At 60.0% G+C, this 22,397-nt stretch overlaps 1 protein-coding gene across 6 annotated transcripts in view; it reads right to left on the minus strand.

Annotated features, from left to right (window-relative positions):
• Positions 1-3,196: 3,196 nt before the first annotated feature.
• The window catches only part of SLC6A6 (solute carrier family 6 member 6), a 74,923-nt gene continuing 55,722 nt past the window's right edge, over positions 3,197-22,397 (minus strand). For all 6 annotated transcript variants that reach the window (XM_072941928.1, XM_072941927.1, XM_072941925.1 and 3 more), the window contains 9 exons: positions 18,426-18,560; positions 17,157-17,260; positions 16,906-17,030; positions 13,147-13,259; positions 9,195-9,332; positions 8,254-8,356; positions 7,624-7,724; positions 6,041-6,211; positions 3,197-3,427 (listed from right to left, as the gene is read on the minus strand). In XM_072941928.1, coding sequence (XP_072798029.1) covers positions 3,287-3,427; positions 6,041-6,211; positions 7,624-7,724; positions 8,254-8,356; positions 9,195-9,332; positions 13,147-13,259; positions 16,906-17,030; positions 17,157-17,260; positions 18,426-18,560 — 1,131 coding nt within the window. In that variant the 3' untranslated portion in view covers positions 3,197-3,286. The remainder of the gene's footprint in view (positions 3,428-6,040; positions 6,212-7,623; positions 7,725-8,253; positions 8,357-9,194; positions 9,333-13,146; positions 13,260-16,905; positions 17,031-17,156; positions 17,261-18,425; positions 18,561-22,397) is intronic.

Consider the following 22,397-nt stretch of genomic DNA (forward strand, 5'->3'; position numbering starts at 1 on the left):
GAAACCGGCTGCATCGGAGCGCCAGGCACTGGGGGGGCAGCGGGGAGAAGTGCCCCTGGCGTCTCCACGTTTTGACGTCCGGGCTGTGTGGCTTTGTGCTCACTGGATCCCTGCGCTGCAATACTGGCAGCACCCACGTGGACAGCCCAGCCCGGGGCCACCTGACCTTGGGTCTGAGGGCCGGATGGGACCTCTGGCCACCTCGACAAGCTTTCTCGTGGCCTGTGTCTGAGGCGTGGGGGGCAGAGAGGTGTGTCTGCCTCGGCACCGGCTGCCCAGGGCACTGCCCCATCCGGAGGGGCGGCACTGGGAGATGCTGGCTGGGTCCTGATACCCTGGGGGCTAGGCTGAGGGGGGCTCCCTCTCCCCGTGTGCTTCACTGCCGTCTGCGGGGGATATGGGGTAAGAAGGAGGGACCAGAGGTCCAGAGAGGGAGGCCACTTCCTGCCTGAGGGGCTCGGCCCCCTGAACACCAGCTGGCTGCCTTGGGCAGCAACAGAGGTCTCAATGCCTGGCTCCTGGAGAGCTGCTGGGTGGGGGGCAGGGGAAATGGCCCTGCCGGTCCCACTGAGCCACAGCCTGGGGGCCAGTTGGCTCCGGAGGACGGCCAGAGGGAGGGGCTGCTGCTCACCTCATCCCTGAAGGCTGGGGACGGAGCATGTCCTTTTCCATAAAGGCTCGTCTTTGGTCTTCAGGGAGAACAGGCCCATTGGACATTGAGGGCACTGACTGGGGGCCCTGGAAACCTCTCCATCCCAGATCGTGCGGCTCCACCGCAGGGCTAACATGGGCCAGGCCCAGCTTGACGGAACATCCTCCGGGTGGGATTAATCCTGGGGCCCTGGCCAACTGCTGCGTCCTACAAACATCCTTTAAACATCTCCCTTGCGTTCCTTCCAGATATGGCTGTGGGCATCAGAATTTCCAACCCATCCCAGGCAGAGTGGGCGGAGGACTGCCCAGGGTCAGGCGGACCAGGGTGGTGAGCTCCCATGACAAACTTCCTTTATGTGGAGACAAAAAGTCACGCATCACCGTACACACACACAGAGCCGAGATCTGCGGACACACGCAAGCTCGGGGATCGGACGGGAGGGTTGCAGCTGGAGACAGGCGCCCCGGGAGGCTGGCGAGGATCGGGCTTGGGGAACGCGGTTGACCGTCCTCCCAGGCGGGGCCTGGGGACTTGGTCTGCATGTGTCTTTGGTCTAGAATTTGGTCTGGGAATCTTGTAAGAAGAGGCCTTTCTCGGGCCATTTCCAGAATGTTGCAATTTGCCCACCAACCCCAATCGCTTGGCCTTTCACCCCGGGGTCCCAGCCCCTCTCGCCCCCGCACGTCACCTGTCCCCAGTTACCGACAGTGGGTGGTTTAGTAAAGTTCCATAAGACAAAGGCAAACAGGTCACATTGCTACTCAGTAAAATTAGGAAAAACAAAAACAATCGAATCAAGTCAGACACAGTGGTGACCATAAGTACACAGTCAAACAGGAGCACACATTTGCTAGCTGTTTGGAATAGGACTGGGTGTTGTTTGGCAGAGTATGTGCTTGGGAGACAGCGGACGGTGACTGCTCACCCACGACAAGAGGTTCAGCATTGCCTCTGCCCCCCCCCGGGGGGGTGCGGGACACGGGAGGGTCCTCCCCGCCCCGCCTGGCCCGGCTTTGGGGAGGGGCTTCCGGGCTCAGGGAGCCCCTGCTCTGAACACAGAGCCGGGCCGCGCTCTCCGCACCCCAGAGGGAGTCACTGCTGTTGTGCGTGACAATGTTTCTGTTCACTTTGGGCCCTGAACTTGGAAGTTCCTGCTTGAATGGCACAGTTTAGGTCCAGATGTGGGCTGGGGCGGAGGCGTGCCCGTCCCCGGGATTTTAAAGGTGGAGTACCCCCTCTCCTGGTTCAGAGAGCTGCGCTGCTCGACATAAGGCTCTCAGGCAAGCCCGCTCTGGGGTGCCTGCCCCTGAACGATCCTGACTCCCCTCCTGCCCTCGCTCCCCACACAGGGCACCCCGGACCCCAGCTCTGGCGGAGGAAGTGCTCCCTCATCTCCGAGGTTACTGTGCCGGGACTGGGAGGAGCGTCTGGGAGCATCAGAGGTCATCCTGGGCTCTCCCTCCCAGGAGCGAGGGTGGCCCTGGGCTGGGCTCCTCAACCAGAGCTCAGGAGTTTCTCGGCCCCTGGGAGACGAGGACAGAGCTGAGGGTGGGGACATGAGGAAAGTAAAGCCCTCCCCAACGCTGGGCTCCGAGCGCTAGCCCACATCCTTTGGTCCACGTGCTCACCCATCCCCTGTCCCTCACCAAATACATCACGCTTCCTACGTCAGCTTCGAGAGGTGGCAGCTGGGGCTGACCAGAAGCTGACAGGACCCTGTTCAAATGCAACAGATCCACCTGTGTGAGATCTGGGGCCTGAGACCCTTGCTCGCGCCAGGCCAGCCTCCGCTCTCCACCTGGGCCGCCCAGCAGACGCCGCTCCGTCACAATGAATGGGTCTGACCATCTGTCCACCCTCCTTCTCAGAATGAAAGGGCCTCTGCCCCAATGCAACGCTGTCCCCTGGCCTTGGACTCGGACGTCCGTGGTAAGGCCTCGTCTGCGGGCTTTGGGCCAGTCCCTTTGCCTGGCGGCTGCTGCATTATTCTCGCCTCTCTCTCCTCGGCCAAGACAAATGTAACACACCTCCTGACAGCCTCCTTCCTCCAGCCCCTCGCGGTCCGGCCAGCTAGTGGGGCCCTCCCCCGGCTGTTTGCTCCCCTTGAACCAGGTTTGTAAGGTACTGCACTTTTAAAATGGCTCTGCTGTCCCAGGAAAATGCCACCCTGCGGCTCTGAGGGCAGAACTTTCTGCCAGTGACACAAGCACCGAAGAACTGCTTTTGAAAATGAGATCTATTGCTGGCAAGATTGATTCAAGTGGTAAAGTGTATGACACTCTCTAAGTGTATACACAGTTGTAGGTTTAAAAAAAATACGAAGAAAAATTTACCAAGTTCCCATAAAATACATCTAATTCCGTATGAAAGCTCTGCCTTGCCCCGGACAGTTGCCCGTGGGTTTTCTTTTTGTATAAAATATCCCGGAATCAAAACAAAATACACATACACGCGACATCGCACGCACGCACTCAAACACACACACACACACATACATACACACACATACACAAACATTTTCTGTGACAATTAAAAAAAAAATCCTAGTGCAAATATAAAGCTCTGTAAACCTGGTCCTATGAGAATCTAATGTTAGTAAACAGCAGGAGCGCAGCCGTCGGCGGAGAGCGCTCACATCATGGTCTCCGCTATGATGTGGGTCGGTTTCCTGAGAGAGCTGCTGACGGACATGCGGGAGCTGTAGGGCATGGCCCCCTCGCTCTCCACGGCCCAGCGGTTGGGTTCCCTCGGGGTCAGCAGGTGCTTGAGCCTCTGCAGGAGGAAGGGGACGGCATGGGGAAGAGAGTCCGCGCGGACTGGAGTCCTGCCAGTGTGCTGTGTGGCCACCAAAGTACTACCCTCTTGGGACCTCCCGTGTCATCCCCTGGCAGGCAGAAGAGATGAACGGTGCTCTGAAGTCCCTCCAGACCCTGAGTGAGGGCAGAGCCCCTGGCCGCAGTCTCCCTGGCCAGCCCCTGCCAATATACCTCAGAACAGGGGGCTCACACCCTCAAACTCAGACTTTCTCCCCGGAGCTGAAACATGCCGCCTCGTGACTCCTGCCCCCCACTTCTCTCACTGGCAAAGCAGCCGAGTTTCTGCAATTTGGGTGCCCGAGGCTGGATAACCCTCTTGAGCCTCCCACGGCTCCCACGTTCCCTGCAGAGAAGCTCCTCTGTCTCCCCACAGCTGCATGTCCTGCCTCCTTGCAGAGGGGCCCCCCGTCTCCCCCCGGGGGACTGGAGACCACTGCCTGTGTCTGCGCTGCCCCTCCTGGCAGAGGGGCCAGAGGCTGGGCCGTTCCGGGCAGGGGCAAGTCTGTCCTCCCCAGGCTGCCTGATCACAGAACCAGTGAGGGAAGGAGCCCCATTCCGCCCCAGGGCACCCGGAAAACCGCCAGTACACCTGGGACCCGAACTCAGGGCTCCTGCCTCCCAGCCCACCTCCTGCCCGGAGTCCAGTCAGAGGCTTCACAGGAAGCAGCTGGCACCAAGAAACCCTCTAGCTAGGCACTGACATTCAGCTTAGGTTTAGAACAATTTTTCTGCTTGTTAAAAGCTACAACGTTTCATCCGAAAATCCAGATTTCCATCTGCTCTTTACAGACGGCCGGATCAGGCAAGCCGAGGCCCACATCTGGATAACGCGGGCCCAGAGCCGAGAGCAGCCCGCCTGCTGCAGCCAGTGCGCGCCCTCCCCGGCGCCCCTGCCGGACCCCGACCTGGGTGGGCTGCCTGCGCCCTGGAGGAACCGGGCTGCAGGCGCCAGGCACAGGGTGGGGGTGGGACGCCGGCCCGAGGGGCGGGCCCTGCTCCCCGTTCATCGCTTTGCCTCTTGGACATCTGTACAGCGGGTGTGCGCCCCAAAGACAGACACGAGGCAAATGCCACCGGGCAGCCACCTGGGGTCCCGTGTATACGGGAGATGCAGACACAGCCGGAATCCTCCCAGGACAGAGCTCAGAGGGAAGCTCGTGGCTGGGAGGACCCCTTGGCAACCTGTGCAGGTGGGAAGTCGAGGGGCACACAGCGAAGACAGACGGATGGCGGCCAGCTGCCTTCAGAGGAGGGCGCTTTGGTTAACAGTCAGTTTTGTGGGCGAAACCGGATGTGGATTCGGGGTGGAGTCGAATCCTCACCCTCCTGCTTTCCCCTCGCCAACCCCACTCTGCCCAAACCTCTAACCTCGGGAGGGAACGGTATTTTAAAGTTAGACTTTGGAGGGACACAAGTCCGTGACCTACTGGGTGTCCCCCTCCCTCCACAGTTGAAATAGGTAACAGGCACCAGGCACTGACCACAGGGGACAGACATCCAACAGCCTCTGGTGTGTCCTCAATTAACCCTTTAGTTTCTGGGTAGTAGGGACAGTCTGGAAATTCCTGGGGAGGGGCTGTGTCTGTCCCAGATCCAGTGTTTCATTCTGGCTGAATCCTGGGGTCCTCCCCTGTGTCCTCTGGGAAAATGCAACGCGTCTGGTGCTACAGGAACACCCATGGGCCGTCCCGGCTCAGACGGACCCCGGCCTCATGGTTTCCTCCCTGGCACACCCCTGCCTCCTTCCGCTGTCTCAGGAAGGCTGGTCTGGCCCCTCTCTGCCCAGCTTCCCCTCCCTCCCTCGCCGCCACCCCCTCCAGGCCATCCCACTGCCCATGAGGAAACTGGCCCAGCCCAAAAGGGAGCCAGGGCCCCAGGACATCCTGGCTCCAGAATTTTAAGAGAATAACAATAAAAACAGCCCAGAACAAAACAGTGCTGTCTTGGAGCCAGCCCAAGCCCAAAGGTTAAGGGAGATTCTAAGAAAAGGATTTCTTGGAAAGAGCTCTGGCTTTTCCCAGGGCCTGGAATCTCCAGTGTTGCCGGTGGGCTCTCAGAGAGGATGGCAGGGAGGGGAGCGCAGGGGAGGTGACTGGCAGGCGCAGAGGTGGCTTCTGAGGGATGGGGCCCCAGCTCTGGCTCCAGGGTCGGCGGGAGCCTCAGCCTTCCTCCTGAGCTCCCTGTCCTGTCTCATTGCTTCAGAACACGGCCCCCACTGCTCCTGGGGTGAAGCTGGGCTCTCAGCTCGGCATCCAAAGCTGCTGCCCCCTCTCCAGCCTCCTGGCCCCCAGCCCTGAACGTGTGACGGCTGCTCAAGTCCCCTTTGCCCGGCCCTCCCACCACACCGTCTCTGCGGGGCAGGTTCCTCCTTGGGCCCTGCCCCGGGGTCTGCAAAGAGCCCTCTGCCACGGGAACTGTCCTCTGTCCCCATTTTCTGTCCTCACACCCTCCTGCCCCGTCTGCAGCACTCCACAGGCAGGGGAGGGGCCTAGGGCCCAGAGAGGACAAGTAACCTGCCCGAGGTCGGCACCGCGCCCGTCCCAGTCCCGCCCGGGCCCCGCGTGCTCACCACGAGGAACGGCCCTTCCGTCTGGCAGAGGCGGACGAGCATGACCAAGGGGATGCACACGATGGACGACAGGGCCAGGCCCCAGCCCAGCCCGATGGCCCAGGTCGGGTACACGTAGACTTTGTTGTAGGTCAGGGGCACATACTTGACGAGAGAGAAGATGAAGCACCCCTGTGGAGAGGGGGGGCGTTCAGGGGGCTTTTGGGACCAGGCCGGCCCCCTAGAGGCTCCCACCCGCCCCCTCTGCTACAGGGGCCTCCCCCAGGGCAGGTCTGACCAGGCGGCCTCCCTGCTCAGAACCCAGCTGCGGCTCCTTCAGGAGGGAGGCCAACGCCAGCCGGCGGGCAGTTCCCCTCTCCCGGCCCCGACCCTTCCCCGCATGGCCGCCCTCCGGCTGCCTCCGACTCCTCCCGGCTCCTCCTCGGCCCCTGGCCTTTCCTCTGACCGGACCTCGCTTCCCTCACCTTGTCCTCATCCTAAGGGCCCTTCCTGACTCGCTCTGCCCAGACTCAGTCAGGCACCCTCACTTTCCTTCCCAGGAAGCGTGTGGTTACAATTAGTTCCTCAGCGCTGGGCCCCCCAACCCTCCCCAACACCTGGTGCAGCTCGGGCACCCAGCAGGTGCACAGCAAACGGCAGCCACACGCGCGAAAGCCCCTGCCCCTCCCCCACTGCGCCCACCCCCTCCCTCCCTAGGCCCCAGGGCAGCGTGTGTCCTCCCCAAGCCACCACACTCAGGCTGCTCGTGCTCATCCAGGAATGGCGGGGCAGGGCGGGCTCAGCCGTGACCCCAGAGCCCGCTCACATTCCAGGAGGAGCGCCGTGGGGCCGGAGGGCCCGGGCTCTGCGACTGGCCGGAACCACAGCCTCTCACGCAGAACCCAGGACTGCCTGGGGTTGCTCCCCAGCGTGCAAGTGACTTAAACTTCATGATCTAATCGCCCTGGTTTGAAGGGAAGACAAATATCTCTGAGCCAGAACTGGTTACGGGAGAAGGGAGGGCTCGAGGCTGCAGGTGCCCTTTGTTAGGCGCCCACTGTATGCCTGGCGCTCTTGTTTCAGTCCCTGTGTGTGGGGCGGAGCTCAGTCGGCGTCCAGGAGAGGGCTGCTCTGGGCTCCTCTCGCTTGGAATGCCACCTGTCTCTGTCCTAGCCAATTCCCAGGGAGGGGGCGACAAAGAGTCTGATGGTCAGAGTGGTGAAAGGAGACGCCCACAAACAGGCGTTAGGTGATGATGAGAACACGGGCCCTGAACCCCGGGAGATTCACCCCAGCAGTGAGCTCGCCCACGGTGGTTACTGGCTGCTGCAGTTTACTTTAGTTCGGGGGGAAAATGTGCACCTCAGATGAAAAGGCCACCAGGCCGGTGCTTCCGTCCACTGGGCCCTTCCTCCTGACAAGCTCCTGCTCACCCCTCACAAGGAGCCCTCCGGCGTAGCCCGGCCCCCTCTCCGCAGCAGTCCTACCCCAGGCTGGTCACACGCCAGCACTGAGCAGGTGCTGAGGGCACGATGGGACACAGGGGAACTGCCAAGCCCCAGGGAGGAAGGGCTGCTGCCCACAGCCCGGCGGGTGGCACTCACGAGACAGAGAACCGGGGTGACCACGGCCCAGCTGTACTTCATCCAGGGCCCAGGCCGGTAGCCGATCATGTCCTCAATACCGTCGTAGAAGTTATCACTGCCTGCGAGACACAGAGGCAGACAGGAGCTGACCCAGCATCCAACGCAGCATCAGCCCCGGCAGGGTGCAGCAGGGGCCCAGGGGCTACGGTGGGGGCCTCCCCCTGGTCCACTGCACAGACCCAGGTGCGGGCAGATGTTGATGTGAACGGATCTAAAATTCACATGTCTCCAAGCAGTCTCCGGCAGACCCCAAATCCTGGTGTGGCCGTGCCAAGGTCCCAAGGAGCACAAAAAGGACCATTCCCAGACCCCAAAGTGGCTCATCAAGACAGACCCCTGCGTGGCCAAATTCTGTGTTTGTTCAAAGAGCCAGTCACACCTTGCGCCCTCAGCACGGGAGCATCTTCACTGTGGCTACGGCCCTGTTATCTGTGTAGGAAAGGGCAGCCTGGAGAGGAAGAGTCCAGGCAGGGGACACCTTTGTGTTTGACTCAAAATGAATTCCCACTAGAATTCCATTTCTCAAGCTTCTGAATAGAGGACCCCAAAGGAGAGACTTGAGGAAGGGATGCAAACATCTCCACTCACCATATATCCAGGCAATAGCAAAACATTCAAAGAATGCAACCCACAAAAGGCACACACCGCTAGCTGCATAGTAGTCAAAGAGTTGAAACACATACATGCCACCCTGTGAAGAAAAGACAGAGATGGTGGATTGGTTATTTGGTATCTAATTCCCTCAATACGTAAAGAGCTCTGGCCTATCAATAAGAAATATAAACCCCAAGAGAAAAACAGGCAGAGGCCATAAGGACCAGATAGATGTGTAAAACGATGCTCAACTCCACGTTTGACAAACTGAATTAAGAAAATGCACACAGAGGAACAAAAGCGAAACAGATCATTCTTGGCAAAAAATGATGGGTTTGCTGAAGCCTGATTCCAAAGGAGGTACTTAGAATCCACTGTGACCAACGTAGGAGACTTCATGAGACCAACTGCTCAGTGTGTGGACCTGTGATCTGCCTCTCAGGGGGTGCTTCTCACAGACACTCTGAGAAAAACAGTGTACACACCCCCTGTCCCCAGACAGGCCCGGGCACCATCTGCAGTATCTGCTGTGTTCACCCTCAAGATGTCCCCACCTCCCCTGCAGGCCTGAGAAGGGCCCCTGCACAGAGCTGCTGTGAAATGGATTTCAGCTGGAGCCCCCTCTCCCCAGGCCTCCTGGGATGAGGGAGGGACAGAGGGCAGCGAGTGGCGCCGTGTTGCCATGGTAACAGGGAAGCAGGACAGGCAGCGTGCGTCAAGTGCTGGGTCCTGAGCCACCTCCTGCTGCCCCTGTGTCACTGGAGCCCTGGGTGGGCAGGACCCCTGAAGAAGGGGTCTGGTCCTTTCATCAGCCGCTGCCTCCATGCGTGGAGGGAGCGGGGAGGCTGAGTGGCCTTGAACTGACCTTTGAAACCCATTTGGAGCACCCAGGGCCCTGCAAGGGGAGGTCCTGGTGCCCTGTGAGAGCCACCCACCTCTGTCACCATCGTCAGCCCCAGCAGGTAGCTGATGCAACATATGGAGGCGATGAAGATTTCCCGGCGGAAGCCCTTCCTTAGGAAGGATGGGTGAAGATCAACCAAGGATGTGATCTGTCCTTCCACTTCTACAAACTGGGGAGGAAGAGAGAGGGGCTAAGCGGCAGGTGTCTGGTACCCCCTCTGCCCAGAGAGGAGGCCCTGGCACGTTGGCTGTGGGGTTACGTCCATGTGTGTGCACCTGGGCTCGTGGGCCCCGGAACCCCCCCTGCCGGTGCAGGCCCGGGGAGCCACACACAGCTCTCCGGATACTCCACGCCTCCGCATCCTGACCACTGCTCTGAGCCCGTGCTGACCCTTCACCCTGGCTCGCTGCTGGCACTTGTGTGGACACCTCCCGCCTTGGTCTGGGTCCTCTCTGAAGCCAAAGGTGGTGACCCCTCATTTCCAGGGCTCAAGTGCCCGGTGGGGCCAGGTACCTGGGGCTGTGCAGCAGCAGGTGACAAATGGGTGGTCACCTGACCAAATCTGGGCCTCAGTTCCCTCATCAGATGCACACGGTGGTTTTTAACCCCATGCAGATCGTCAGCCAGTGGGGGAATTTTGTACACGTGAGTGCAGGCCCACATGCCCACGTGTGAGCCCGTGACCCCAGGGACCCATGGCTGGGCTCCCAAAGGTGAAACCGCCGGTTGGGAAGGCCTGTCCACAGGCAGTGTTCCAGGGTGACCCTCAGCCCTTCCAAATCTCCCTGTCTCTGTGTCTAAGGATTTACTCCCGTCAGTACGCGGAGAGCCACCTCATTTCTTAAATGGAGACTTAAAACTCCATCCTGTGGACGCATACTGTCACGGGTCTAACCAGTGCCGGGCACTGACTCGGGCAGGGCGCTTCCCCCACGTCTCTCCTCTGGCGCGTGCGCACATGCATCCGGAGCGCAGTTCAGGGGTAAACGTCAGGGTTCAAGGGCACGCTGCCGCACTTAATCTGTATAGCTACAGCCAAGCTGCTCTACCAACCAGCATGCCCTGCGAGGCCATCGGATCCCTTAAAAAGCGGGAAAGCTAAGTGCTCTGCCCGTGTGTTCTCCATTCAGGGAGAAGCTCTGGGGAAGGATGTTTCCCCAGCCTTCCTGCCCGTCCAGTCGCTGACTCCTCTGGGACGTGTCACAGGAGGTTCACGGGCAAACACTAGGAGCAAGTGTCCCTCGCATGCCCAAGGCGGCCGGGGAGACGGCTCTTCGCTGCCGGGAATTTAGGGAAAAGACGGTCAAGGGACTCTTGAAAGGGGCCCACAGAGAAGGGGCTGGGCTTCTGACCTCCAAATGATGCGTCCCCAGGGGGGTTCTGAGTGTACATTGCCACTGAATGGCGGCGGCCCCGCAGCTCAAACACTAGGCTTCAAAAGGAGTTAAAAACAGAGGTTCTTTCCTTTTCTGAGATGGGGAAACTTAAGATGGAAGCTCCAGTGTCACCGAGTCAGGGCCAACACCAGCACAAGCCGACTGCCAAGCTCACGCACGCCCCGCCTGCACCCCCTCCGAGGGCCTCACTAAAGTGATGTGACCCCTGCTTCTCCAAGCCTCAGTCTTCTTCCCTGCAAAATGGGAGCATCTTGCCTACTCAGCAGGGATGATGAGGGATGTGAAGTCATTAGAGTGAACTGGCCATTGGGAGACCACGGTTAACGTGTGTCAAGGGCTAGGATGGGTGAGCCCCTGGGGGAGGGGGATGGCAGCTCTCTCCTGGGTTTGTCCACAAACTGTGTGGAAAGGCATCTGCTTCCACGTGGGTGATGCCCCTACTTGCTTTCCCTGAGAAACACACAGTGGTACCACGGCCCCTCAGCCAAACACAGTGCTCCCCCAAAACGCTAGGAACCCCCCCATGAGCGAGGCGAACGCTACCTCTGCCCAAAATGGGCTGTGGATCTCCGTGACGTCCACAAGAGGGAGCTATTTGAGGGGACCTCAAAGGTAAGGCCAACCAGCAGGTCTGGGAACTGCCAGGTCTGGGAACAGGCAGCCTTGGCCCCTGTCCTTAACCAGCAACCGGCCGTGTGTGGCCTCAGCCAAGCCCTGATTCTCTGTGAGCCTCAGTTTCCTCGGTTCTAGGGCAACAGTTGTACCCAGGCACCTGGATGCTGTGTGCATTTAAGGAGCTGACGTATAAAAAAGCCGAAGTAGGGGGAGGAAGAGGGAGGTTGTGTTTCATGGGGACAGAGTTTCAGGTTGGGAAGGTGGGAAAGTTCTGGAGATGGAGGGTGGTGACGGTTGCACAACAATGTGAGCTTAATGCCCCTGAGCTGTGCCCTTGAAAAAGTTACAACGGTCAACTTCACATTACGTGTATTCTGCCACACATGACACGTGGCCTGCGTGGACATCTCCCAGGGCAGTGCTCTGACCCCATCACTGCCGGTCCTGTGTGGGGAGGTCGCATCTGCAAAACCTCCCCCCAAGTCCCTGAGCTCACCCAGCACGCAGGTGCAGAGGAGGGGTCCCAGCCTGTGCCGGGCCCAGAGGTGCGCCCCCTCCGCCAGGCTCCGCCTGCCTCCCGGGGAGAAATCTGACGAATGGCCACCCCCGCCCAGCCAGGAAGCAGGCTCCCGGCTTAAGAGGCCGGTGCTGGGCCCACGGAGATGCCGTGTGCTGCCACTTATTAACCGCTTCCTGGCTCTGCTTTTAGCTCTCACTCGGAGCTCTGCGAGGAGGTATGAAAGCCGTGTGCCTGGGGCCTCCGAAGGCCAGGCTCACTGACCGGGAGCGACTGGCGGAGACGGCCTGCTGTTCGCGCAGCTCGGCCTGTGAGCAGCTGGGTCTGGTCTTCAGTCCCCAGATGCTTTCCTTCCGTCTTCGCTGCTTCTCCTGGTCCTCCTTCTGCCAAATCCTTCACTCTGCTCTAGACTTTGCTAGTGCATGGCCTCCTCTCTGCTGTCTCACCTCCGAAGACCTTCCTCCTCCCCAGCTCCGAGTCCCCGGGGAACCTGGGCACTGACTCAGAAGCGGCAGCGGACCCCCGGCCCACACACGAGGCTGAAAAACGCCTGCCTTTCAGGGACAGACTTCAGAGGTCGGCAGCCCTGGGCACACTACTGGCCAGCCTTGCACACCTCAACTCCCCACTCCTGGAGCCCCACCTGTGCTCTGAACCGTCGTCATGAGGCCTGCACGCAGTGCCCTCTGAGCACTGCTGGCCGCTCTCCCTCAGGCCCGGCGCTGGGCCCTCTGCAGAAAGCAACACAGGGATAGTCATACCCATTTACCAGATGAGGAAACTGAGGCTCAGAGCATGGGGAAACACATTCAGTGACACAAAGCAGCGAGGTGGGCAGGGCACTGGTGCTCCAGACGCAGCCCAAGCTGGCTCTCATTGACACACTGAGCCGGGGGAGGCCTGAGCCCTGGAGGGACGGGATGTGGGGGTTAAGAGGTGGAGGTGGGGTCCTGCCTGGGGGGGTGGGGGCAGAAAGCCAGGGCAGCTGGAGGGCAGGGTGGGCTTAGCGAGGCCCCCAGCGCTGCGGGTTTAGGAAGCACACAACACGGCCCACTGGCCACACTCAGGACTCAGTAACAGCCTGGCCAATGACCACCTTGTGCCCCAGGCAGAGGTGCTGGCCCCTCGCCCGCCCTGCCCGTGGGCCTCCCGGGGATGCACCGTTACTGTCCGGTCTCCTCCTGCTAGTCCCCCTCCCCGCCCGGCTCCCTCCTGACCACACCCCTCAGTCATCTGGTTCCCCTCGCTGAGGTTGGAGACTTGAGCTCTGGGGTGGGCCACGTCCTGGGGGTCCCGGAGGAACCCTCCCCGGCCAAAGCTGCTGCAGGCCTGATGTGAGGCTGGGAAGGGTGTGACCACCCCACTCACAGCACAAAGAAGGAGACTTCCCAAACCGGGCTTCCTGGGGGAGGGGGCATGGTCCACCCGGGGGCCATCCCACGCTTCCTACCTACCTGGCTATCCAGTCCCAGCAAGAGAAGCATGATAAAGAAAAGGATGGACCAGAAGGTGGGCAGCGGCATCATCGTCACGGCTTTCGGGTAGGCGATGAAGGCCAGGCCAGGACCTAGAGGGAAGAGAAGATGGGGGGCAGAGGGCGGGGCATCAGCGCCAGAGCTGCCCACAGTCCCAGAGACACACAAGACACTCGGGTCTGAGGCAGGTCCCCCAAACCCCAAATGCAGGGTCCCGCCTAGGGGGAGAGACCAGGCCTGTCCCACTCTGGGTGGGACGCGCCGGGGCTCAGGCGGGGCCCCGTTTTAGCATCTGTCTCCTACGCAGCAGCAAACTGGCCTCCTCGCACGCCAGATTCCAAGCGGATGCTGGTGATGGAGGCGGGAAATGGGACAGAGCCTGGGACTCAGTCTGTCGGCTCAGAAAAGGGGGCCCTCCCCCAAACCAGAGAACCACACCAAAGTTTGCTGGAAGGAAGCAAAAACGGGGAGCATTCTGGTTATCTGACCACTAACGCCTTGTTTGCAAAGAAAAGGTTTCTACGAAAACACTGTGTAAGTGGCACGAAAAAGAATACAGAACCATGCCCTGCGGGGCCGCTGTCTCTTTGGGGTACGTCTGGGTGGCCCCCGGGAGCACCAGCAGATCCAAGGCCCAAAGCCGGAGGGAGTTAGGGCGAGACCCCGGGCTGGGAGCCCGGCCCCAGCCTGCAGTCCAGTCCTTATCCCACCTCCTCCTCGTAACATCACCACCTGCCCTCGTGGGGCCTCCGTCTGCCCCCCAACAGGTGCGGGGCAGGTTCCCGTAAATGAGTCCCAAGGAGGCTCCTCTGGCCCATATTCTCAGGGAGGACCCTGACGGAACCGGAGGTAGGCTTGGGAGATAAGAGCCCCGCGAGCTCTGAGGGAAGGGGAGGGGAGGGTGCTCCGGCTGCAAACGGCCCATCCTGCCTCCAGCCAGGGCCTGGGAGGGACCGAGTTGTGAGCGAGACCTGTGGGGCCAGGAGGCGGTGGAGAGTTGCAAAAGAAAGGAGGCCTGAAGGGCACGGGCTGGAAAAAAAAAAAGTAAAATCCACAACTTAAAAAAAAAAAAAAGGTCAAGAAATGTGAAACAAAAGGGGCTAGACAGCAGGGTATTTAAAACAGGTATCAGAAACCAAAGGAATGGTCTAAGAATGGGGGAAAAAATACTTTGAAATAACTTGGAGCCAGAAACCACATAGCACAGCGTTAAGGGCATGTGTGGCGGCGAGAGGGCGCGTCCCTTTAGTCCAGAGTCCCTGACATGAGGAAGCCCGGCGGTGACCGTGCCGGAGACCACGTCCTTGGCGGCGATGGTGGGAAACCCCCAGGAGAGATGGAAGGTGCCGGCCTCACCCCCAAAGCCCTGTCTCCCCCTGGCTGGGTGCCCGGGGCCGCGCACCAGCTCCGGCGAGGCCGGTAGGCGGCCCTGGGGAGGACGTGGTCCAGCCGCTGCGAGACAGATGTAAAATGGAGCCCCCACCCCACCCCTGCCCGCCCGCCAGGCTGGGGAGGTTCTCAACGCGCTGTTTCTGTATTTCAGTTTTGCCTTTCTCAAGCCAGCCTCCGGGAGAGGGGTCTGAGCGCCCTTCCCTCAGAGCGCACGGAACTAGAGAGAGAAGCCGGGGGGCACCGCAGCCGCAGGAGCCCCTGGGGCAGCGGAGGCGCCCCGCGCTATGCTTCATTTGCACTCCGTTCGGCTAAATGATGATCTTGTTCCAATGCACTTCGCTCAATATGGTGCTTGTTAAAAGCTTATTAGCGAAATAATCACCCTTGATGTGTCGGGCTGTTCAGACATCACCGTCGGGGATAAACGACAAAGTCTTTGAAGTGGACGGGAATAAGAAACAACTTAGCTTCACGATGTCTACACGTGCAAAAGTAGCCAGCTGTCCATAGAGGAAGATCTGTTTCACACACTGATAGACCCCCTCCCGCTGCCAAATTCCCGCCGTGCTCTTGACGATTATCAATCAGAGTCGGTTGGCAAGCCCTCAACTGAAAAAAGCCTTCTGCAACGGAGGTGTCAAGTGTCTCCCCTTCATTACTCTGCCGAACTCCCACACGGGGAGGGACAGCTCACTTCTGGAATTACATTCTGTGTCCTCAGCCTCTGGCCTGCCTTTTGGGACTCTCAGAGAAGGAAAACTGCATCTCAAGGTGTGATTTGGGATCGGGGGCAGTGGAGAGATGTGTGGGGCCGAGGCACAGCCTGCCCAAGCTTGTCCTGCAGCAGTGGGGGCAGGAGGCTGGGGCGGGGCGGCGAGCATCTTCTCCCAGTAAGGAGGGAAGCGGGGTCTGGGGCTCTGAGAGTCAGATGAACCCAGATATCATCTCACACGGGAAGGGCCAGGGGCTATCACATGTGTCCAGGGCTCAGTGGGGAGGCTGGGGATGGGGGACACCTTCATGTCAAGGGGCCTGTCCAGCACGTGGTGTGTGCCCTGCCCAGGCAACCCGAGCCCTGGCCCTGACCAGCCCCATGCAAGGCCCTTGCTGTTAAGCCATTGGCTTCATTTGTGGAGCCGACATCTGAATGCACGATGTGGAGGCTCCCCTGACCCGCCGACACTAGGGTTCTCTGGCTAAGGAGCTAGGACACTGACCATTGTTTCCAACAAGGGCTAGGGTAACGCCAAGTGGGGATTCAGGCTGTGCTTGATCCCGGTCTGTGGTCCCTGGGGTTAGGGCCTCACACTGTCCTCTGGGCCAGGGAGGAGCCGCAGCCCAGAGCCCTCACCTGCCTCCTAGTGGCCCCAGAGAGGCCGTGACAAGTCAGGAGGCCAGGCTATGAAACAAGGACCACCCTCCAAGGGACCTGGGCAGGACGGGAGGAGGGCAGAGAAGCCGGAAAGGCGGACCTCGAGGGTCCTGGGAACGCAAGGGTCCCACTCCCACACCGAAGGCCCTGCAGCTTCAGAGTTACAGGCCCAGGCCTGGCAGTGCCCAGGGGTACTTCCTAAACCAGGGCACCTGGCTCCTGGGGCTCTGGGGTTCTAGCTACTGAGGACCTCACAATTCTCAGGTTCTAGAACCCTCTTGCTGGAGTCTCAGGATCCCAGCTTAAGACCCCAGGCTTTGCAGACCCTGTGATTCTAAGACTCTCCACTTGCAGGTGTCTTGTGGGGAGCACCCTGAGGTGGGGGGTGATGGTGCCCCGACAACCTACCCCTAAACCAGCACTGTCACCATCCCAGAGGGCAGCCTGCCCCCTCCATGGTCTCTTCCCCCCGGGCCTGCGGTGGGGCCTGCCACACACAGGGCAGAGGCTCAGCAAACCAGCCCCCTCCGTGGAATGGACGCACGGGTTCGCTTAGCGGGGTGTGCTGGGAGCAAAGTGCAAAACACAGAAAAGAAGCTGAGGAGGCGGTGATGGATGCCGACTGGTGGCTGAATTGGGCCTGATTTAGGAAAGTGGTTTCTGTTGCTGAAAGCAGGAGTTTGCTGGGGAAGGAGGAGGAGGGGAAAGATCACGAAAAAGTAGCTAAATGTTCCCTGACTTAACGAAACCGCCCCATGTTTCTGCCGCCCCGTGGCCAAATTGCAATGAAAGTGTTTTAAATTCAGCTTTTTAACTCTTTGGTACTTGGGGGACATCTTGGTGGGGGGGGTCCATTTCGGAAACCAGGCTCGTCCCCCCCCAAAGCCCCCTGGGGGTCTGGCTTCATGCCTGCAGTACTCATCTTACACACTAGGTGGCAGTGCCCACCACCACTGCCACCGATACCACCATACCTGACTCAGCCACATCAGCAATGTCCACCCCTTGCTCTTGTGCCATGAAGCCCAGGATGGAAAAAATTGCGAAGCCAGACACAAAACTGGTACCACTGTTCAGGCATCCCAGCAGCATACAGTCCCTATGTTACACATATGTCAGGGAGCAAGTTAATTCACAGCACGAGGAAGCCACGCTCCCTACTTCTCTCTTCTCTTTAAACATCATCCTTCCTAAGGCCCGCCAGGCCCGCCGGCGCGACACTTGCCTGTACGAGTTGTACTTGTACTTGTTATAGCTCCCCAGCGAGGTCATGGCCCCCAGGCAGATGGCATAGGAAAAGAATATTTGGGTCCCAGCGTCGATCCAGACCTGTGGGGTGCGGGGGAGGGGGCGGCAAGGAGAAAGGCAGGTGTTAGGGCCGGCTGCCTGGAGGAGGGGGTGCGGGCCCCTGGCCGCTGGGGCCCTGAGGACTGCGCCTCAGTTTCTTGATGCAATTGGAGCATCTGGGCTGGAATCCATGGTGCCTTTCAAGACAATGCTGAGCTGCAAGGATCCCCAGAAGTCTCAGAAACCCCCCAGTCACTCAGCATCAGGGTTAAGAGGCTGAGCTTTTGGAGCAGATGGATCTCGATTCCAACTATGGAATGATGATGGGCAAAAAATTTATGACTCCTAGAGCCTCAGTTTTCACATCTGTAAAATGGGCTCCACTGCCCTACTCTACAGCACTATTTTGTAGGTTTAAAGAGTTAAGATTTAGCCCAGTGCCAGACACACGGTAGTCTGTAGGTCAAGGCTGCTATCATTACCTAAGTGTTATTGTCCGGGTTGGAAGGAGGAGGAATTCCCAAATGGATTCTGCAGGCAAAGCTGTTTTCCAGAACCTACATCAAGAAGGTCCTGACAGCCACAGAGCTGCCTTCATAGCTGTCCTCTGATGATGGCCAAGCCCCTCCCACCTACCTGCTACCCAGGGCGAGAGGACAGCGGGGAGGAGACCCGAAGCAGCACAGGCCCTTGGGGGCAACCTGAAGGCTGAGGACAAAGCTCCCCAGATGGGCCAATAAAATCTCCAAGGATTTTTCCAACCCCTTGTGGTCACATGGCTGAGTGCCTCAAGGTGGACGTTCAGTATCGCCCCTCCACCTTCCAAGAGGCCACCAGCTCTGAATTCTGGCTGCAGCCAAGGAAGCCCGCAGCTCTCTTGGGCCGACTCTCCCATCCCCATGACGCAGCCCTCAAGGCCACTGTGGGCAGAGGAGGAGGCCGGCTCATGAAGACTTGTCTCCTTACCTGGCGTGGTGCCTAAAGAAGCCTCTATAATTGGCCGGCCTCAGGAGTCCTCTACACGGAATGACACACAGCCGGCATGGCCCACGAGCACAGTGAAGCACCCGCCACGGCCCAGCAGAAAAGGGCCAGGTGCTGCTGGCCCGGCCGGATCTGTGCGCCGAGAACCATGGGCGCTGGGCCGCTGCCCACTCCCCCCGCGCCCCGCCCTGGGAGGGAGGGAGGCCGGGCTGGCCCGCAGTACCTGTGGGTCCTCGAGGCGGCTGATGTCGGGGTACAGGTAGAACTTGATGCCCTCACCCGCGCCGGGCAGTGTCAGTCCCCGCACCAGCAGCACCAGCAGCATAGCGAAAGGGAAGGTGGCGGTGAAGTACACGACCTGCGAGGGACAAGAGAGGCTCAGAGGGGCCCGCGGCATCGCCTGCTGCTGTTAGACTCGCACGTCATCCTCTCCAAGGCGGCAGTTCTGAAACCGAGCTTGGTGTTTCACCTGCTGGGTGACCTTGGGCAGGTGGCTTACCCTCTCTGGGCCTCGGGTGCCTCACTTATAACCTGGGTATAATGCAACTACCTACCTCACAAATTTACTGAGATTCAGTTAATTGAAAAATCCTGCAAACATTTACTAGGCCCTGGAAATACAGTGGTGGACCAGAGAACAAATCCCTGCCCTCATGGAACTGACATTCTAGTGGGTAGAGGAAAATGCTATCAAGTGTGAAGGCAAAAGGAGGAGCCCAGAGGTGGGCCGTCAGCACTTGGTGTGTGTATCAGCTCACATTGCAACTGCCAGTATGACTCATGGTTCAGAATCAGGTAAGTGTGGGTTCAAATCCCTGCTCGATTCCCTCACGTGCTGTGTGATCTTGGGCATGATGCTTAACCTCTCTGGACCTGTTGCCTCATGTATAAAATGGAGATAAGGGTAACAGAAGGCCCTCATTAAGTGGTGAGGCGAGGATTCAATGGAATGATGCTCGGAACACCATTAAAACAGAGCCCAGCACTTAGACGCTCAAGAAATGGGGCCTGGGGTTGGCAACATGATTGTGCAGGGAACTTCTGGAGAGGAAATGAGGCCTCTGAAACCCCTCAGCCAGGATGGGAAGCCGTCTACCTCCTTGGGGCTGCGGGAGGCCCACAGCCACCCCTGGTTCGCACAGCACGTCCCAGGCAGGTCCAGGTCAGTGCAAGGTGGGGACCAGAAAGGCTGGGGCCAGGCCTTTCCATCCCCAAGGGCCCTGTCCTACTTTCCTCCACCTCCCCCGTCCTAAAAGCACCGGCCTCCAAACATCCTGTGGCCTCAGTTCATGGATGGATTTTCCCATCTTTGTCTTCAGTAGATGTTTCCAGGCAGGGTTCGTGCCCGGGAGGAGCTCAAAGGTGCCTGGCTGAATGGACAGTGAAACCCTGGTACTTCCAGAAGGGCGCTGGCTGAGCCCTGACTCCTCGGGCACTGGCCGCCCCGCTGCCGGAGGGAGGGCTGAGGTGGCGCAGGACACGCTGGACGTCCACGGCGACCGGCGGTAATGCCAGGACTAGCTCACAGACTCCTTCTGAAGGCCTTGGGGGCCAGGGGCCAGGGAGGAATCGCTGCACGGCTAACGTGCCCATCTCACAGGTGAGGAAACCGAGGTCCAGAGGGCAGGATGAAGGTGCCCATGGTGTGGGGGAGGGGCGGGGCCAGGACACTGCAGGGCACTTCTGGGACCCCGGCAGGTAATGGGCACCAACGGATGGTGACAGGGCACGGTCCTCACCTAGCTGGCACAGGAGTCTCGATGGGGCACAGTTCTCGGGCAGCCGCCATTCCTTTGAGCAGCAGCACCCAGAAGGGGACTTTGGAAAAGGGCAGGAAGGAAGCCCTCAGCGCCGCCGGCCCCGCTGCCCTGTCAGCGCCGCCAGCCAGCACTGGCTGAGCGCTCACTGTGTACCTGGAGCTGCCCACTACGCCCTGGTCCTGCCCTAACCCTTGGAGCGCGGCTTTATTACCATCCCCATCTTGAAGGCAAGGAAACTGAGGACCAGAGAGTCATCTCCTGCCCACAGGTCACACAGCGCTCAAGTGACAGAGCAGGGACGTGCCCTTGCGCCCCCTTCAGTGACAGCACAGCAGGAAAAAGCCCTAAACATCTGGAGTTTCGTTCAATCCTCCAGAAGGCCGGAGGGGGCTGGGCCGCCCGGGGCCTAGGGCTCTGACCAGGATTCAGCCTCAGCGGCAGGCCTGCTGCGAGGCCTTGGGCAAGCTGCTGCCCTGCTCTGGGCTTCGCTTCCCCAGCTGCCAGCTTGGCTGCTCCAGGGGGAGAGGTGGCATGGCCCGAGGGTCGCCCAGACTGGGGCTCATATCTGCTTCTGCCCCCTCCCAGGAGGGAGGCTTGGCCTCAGCTTCTCTACTCACCCAGTAGTGGGCACCCCAGGCCGAAAGGGCTGGCCCTCCTCCCGCCTCCGCAGCCCCCTGTCTGGACACCCCTCTCCCCCAGGCCTCAGTCTCCCCAGCCGCCCTGATTATCTTCTCCTGAGACAGGGAACCCCCCATGCCCCAAGGACCAGAGGCAGACGTGGAGGGTGGGGGTGGGTCAGGAAGCCACCGAGGGGTGGCAGAAGAATGAAGACCAGCCGGCCGCTCCTCCCTTCCTGTGGACAGGACAGGACAGGCCGCCAGCCCCCACCCCCGGCCCCGGGAGGACAATGGCTGCTGACAGCAGCCGGGGCGGAGGGCGCCACTTCAAAGCCGCCGGGCTCCCCTGGGCTGGGCGGCCCGGCTGTGGCCAGAGGCTTTGTGTCAGGGACACAGGACCCCTCCCGGGGTGGGGGTGGCTTCCCTCGCTTCCACGTATTTAATTTGTTTCATGAGCACTTAAGTGGCACTAAGAGCCCTGTGCATGTCAACCTGCCCTCACGACTTGAACAAGTGGGACTATTACCACCTGCATCTTCTAGGGGAGGAAACGGGGGCCCGGAGAGGGGACGTCAGCTGCCCAGGGTCCCGGGGCTGGTAGGTGGCAGAGGAGGGGCTGGATCCCGGCCGGCTGGCCTCAGGGTCCCAGGGTCTGTGTGTCCCTGCTGGTCTTCCCCGAACCCAGGACACCCCGCCCCTCGTCACGCCACCACGCTCCTCTTTGGAAAGACACCCTTGTTTTGCAGAATTTGCCGCTGAGGACAAGCTCCTGAGAGCCGTTCTCTCAACGTCTCCGTCACTCCCCGGGGACCCTCATGGGAGAGGCTGGTGCCAGCCGCCGCCAGTGGGCCTCTGGCGGGGGCCCAGCAGGCCTTGCCATGGGACATGGTTTTTTCCACTCTTGCTGGCAAACCTCCGTGGCTCCTCTGAGCCCTCGACCCAAAAGCCCTGTGGCCTAATTGCCCTGGAAACTTGCAAGGACGACGCTTCCTCACTCCCTAGGGACGGTGGGAAGAGGGTGGCCGGCCAGGCCCGAGGGAGACAGGCCGGTCTCCTGCTGCCCTGAGCTTCCTTTGGGGAGAAGGCCTGGGCAGCATGGGCCACTCATCCCAGAGACGTGGGGCCCCAGGTCTGTGCTCAGCGCCTGGGCAGGTCCCGAGGGTCCTCACCGCACCCTGAGTGTAAGGCGGAGAGGGGGCACGGCTGACTCATTTCACACAAGGGGAAACCAAGGCTCAGAGCAGGAAAGGGACTCACACACGGTCATGCAGACTCTGGGGGCAGAGCTGAGATCCCAAACCAGGTCTGCCACCTCTGCTTATCTCTAAGCCCTGGACGGAAGAGCTGCCCTGGATGCTGGCAACAGAGAGGTCAACCTGTGCTCACATCCAGGACCGTCCTCCGCTCTGGGTCCACTGGGCTGCACTTTCTGGACCTCCCGTGCTGGGAGAGCAGGGACACACAGTCAGGCCAGCGCAGGGCTGAGGGCAGAGAGCAGGTGACGACTGGGAGGTGGAAGGAGGCAGGGCACCGAAGTCAGGAGCTGGGCTGCCCAGGTTCCAATCCTAGCTCAGCCACTGACAAGCTGTGTGACCTTGGACAAGTTAATTAACCTCTCTGGACCTCCATTTCCCCATCTGTAAAATGTACTAATAGCCGCACACACCTCAGACACCAGGAAATTACATGAGCTGGTAATCAGCGCTGAGAACAGTGCCTGGCGCACACCTGCCAAGGAATGCGATTCTTGTCACCACCACGATCTGTTGAATGAATTAAGCCACAGCACGTTCTGGGCCAAGTTTCAGACCCTTGGAA

Source organism: Vicugna pacos, chromosome 17 (assembly GCF_048564905.1).
Source record: "Vicugna pacos chromosome 17, VicPac4, whole genome shotgun sequence".
In the NCBI taxonomy this organism is placed as follows: Eukaryota; Metazoa; Chordata; class Mammalia; order Artiodactyla; family Camelidae; genus Vicugna; species Vicugna pacos.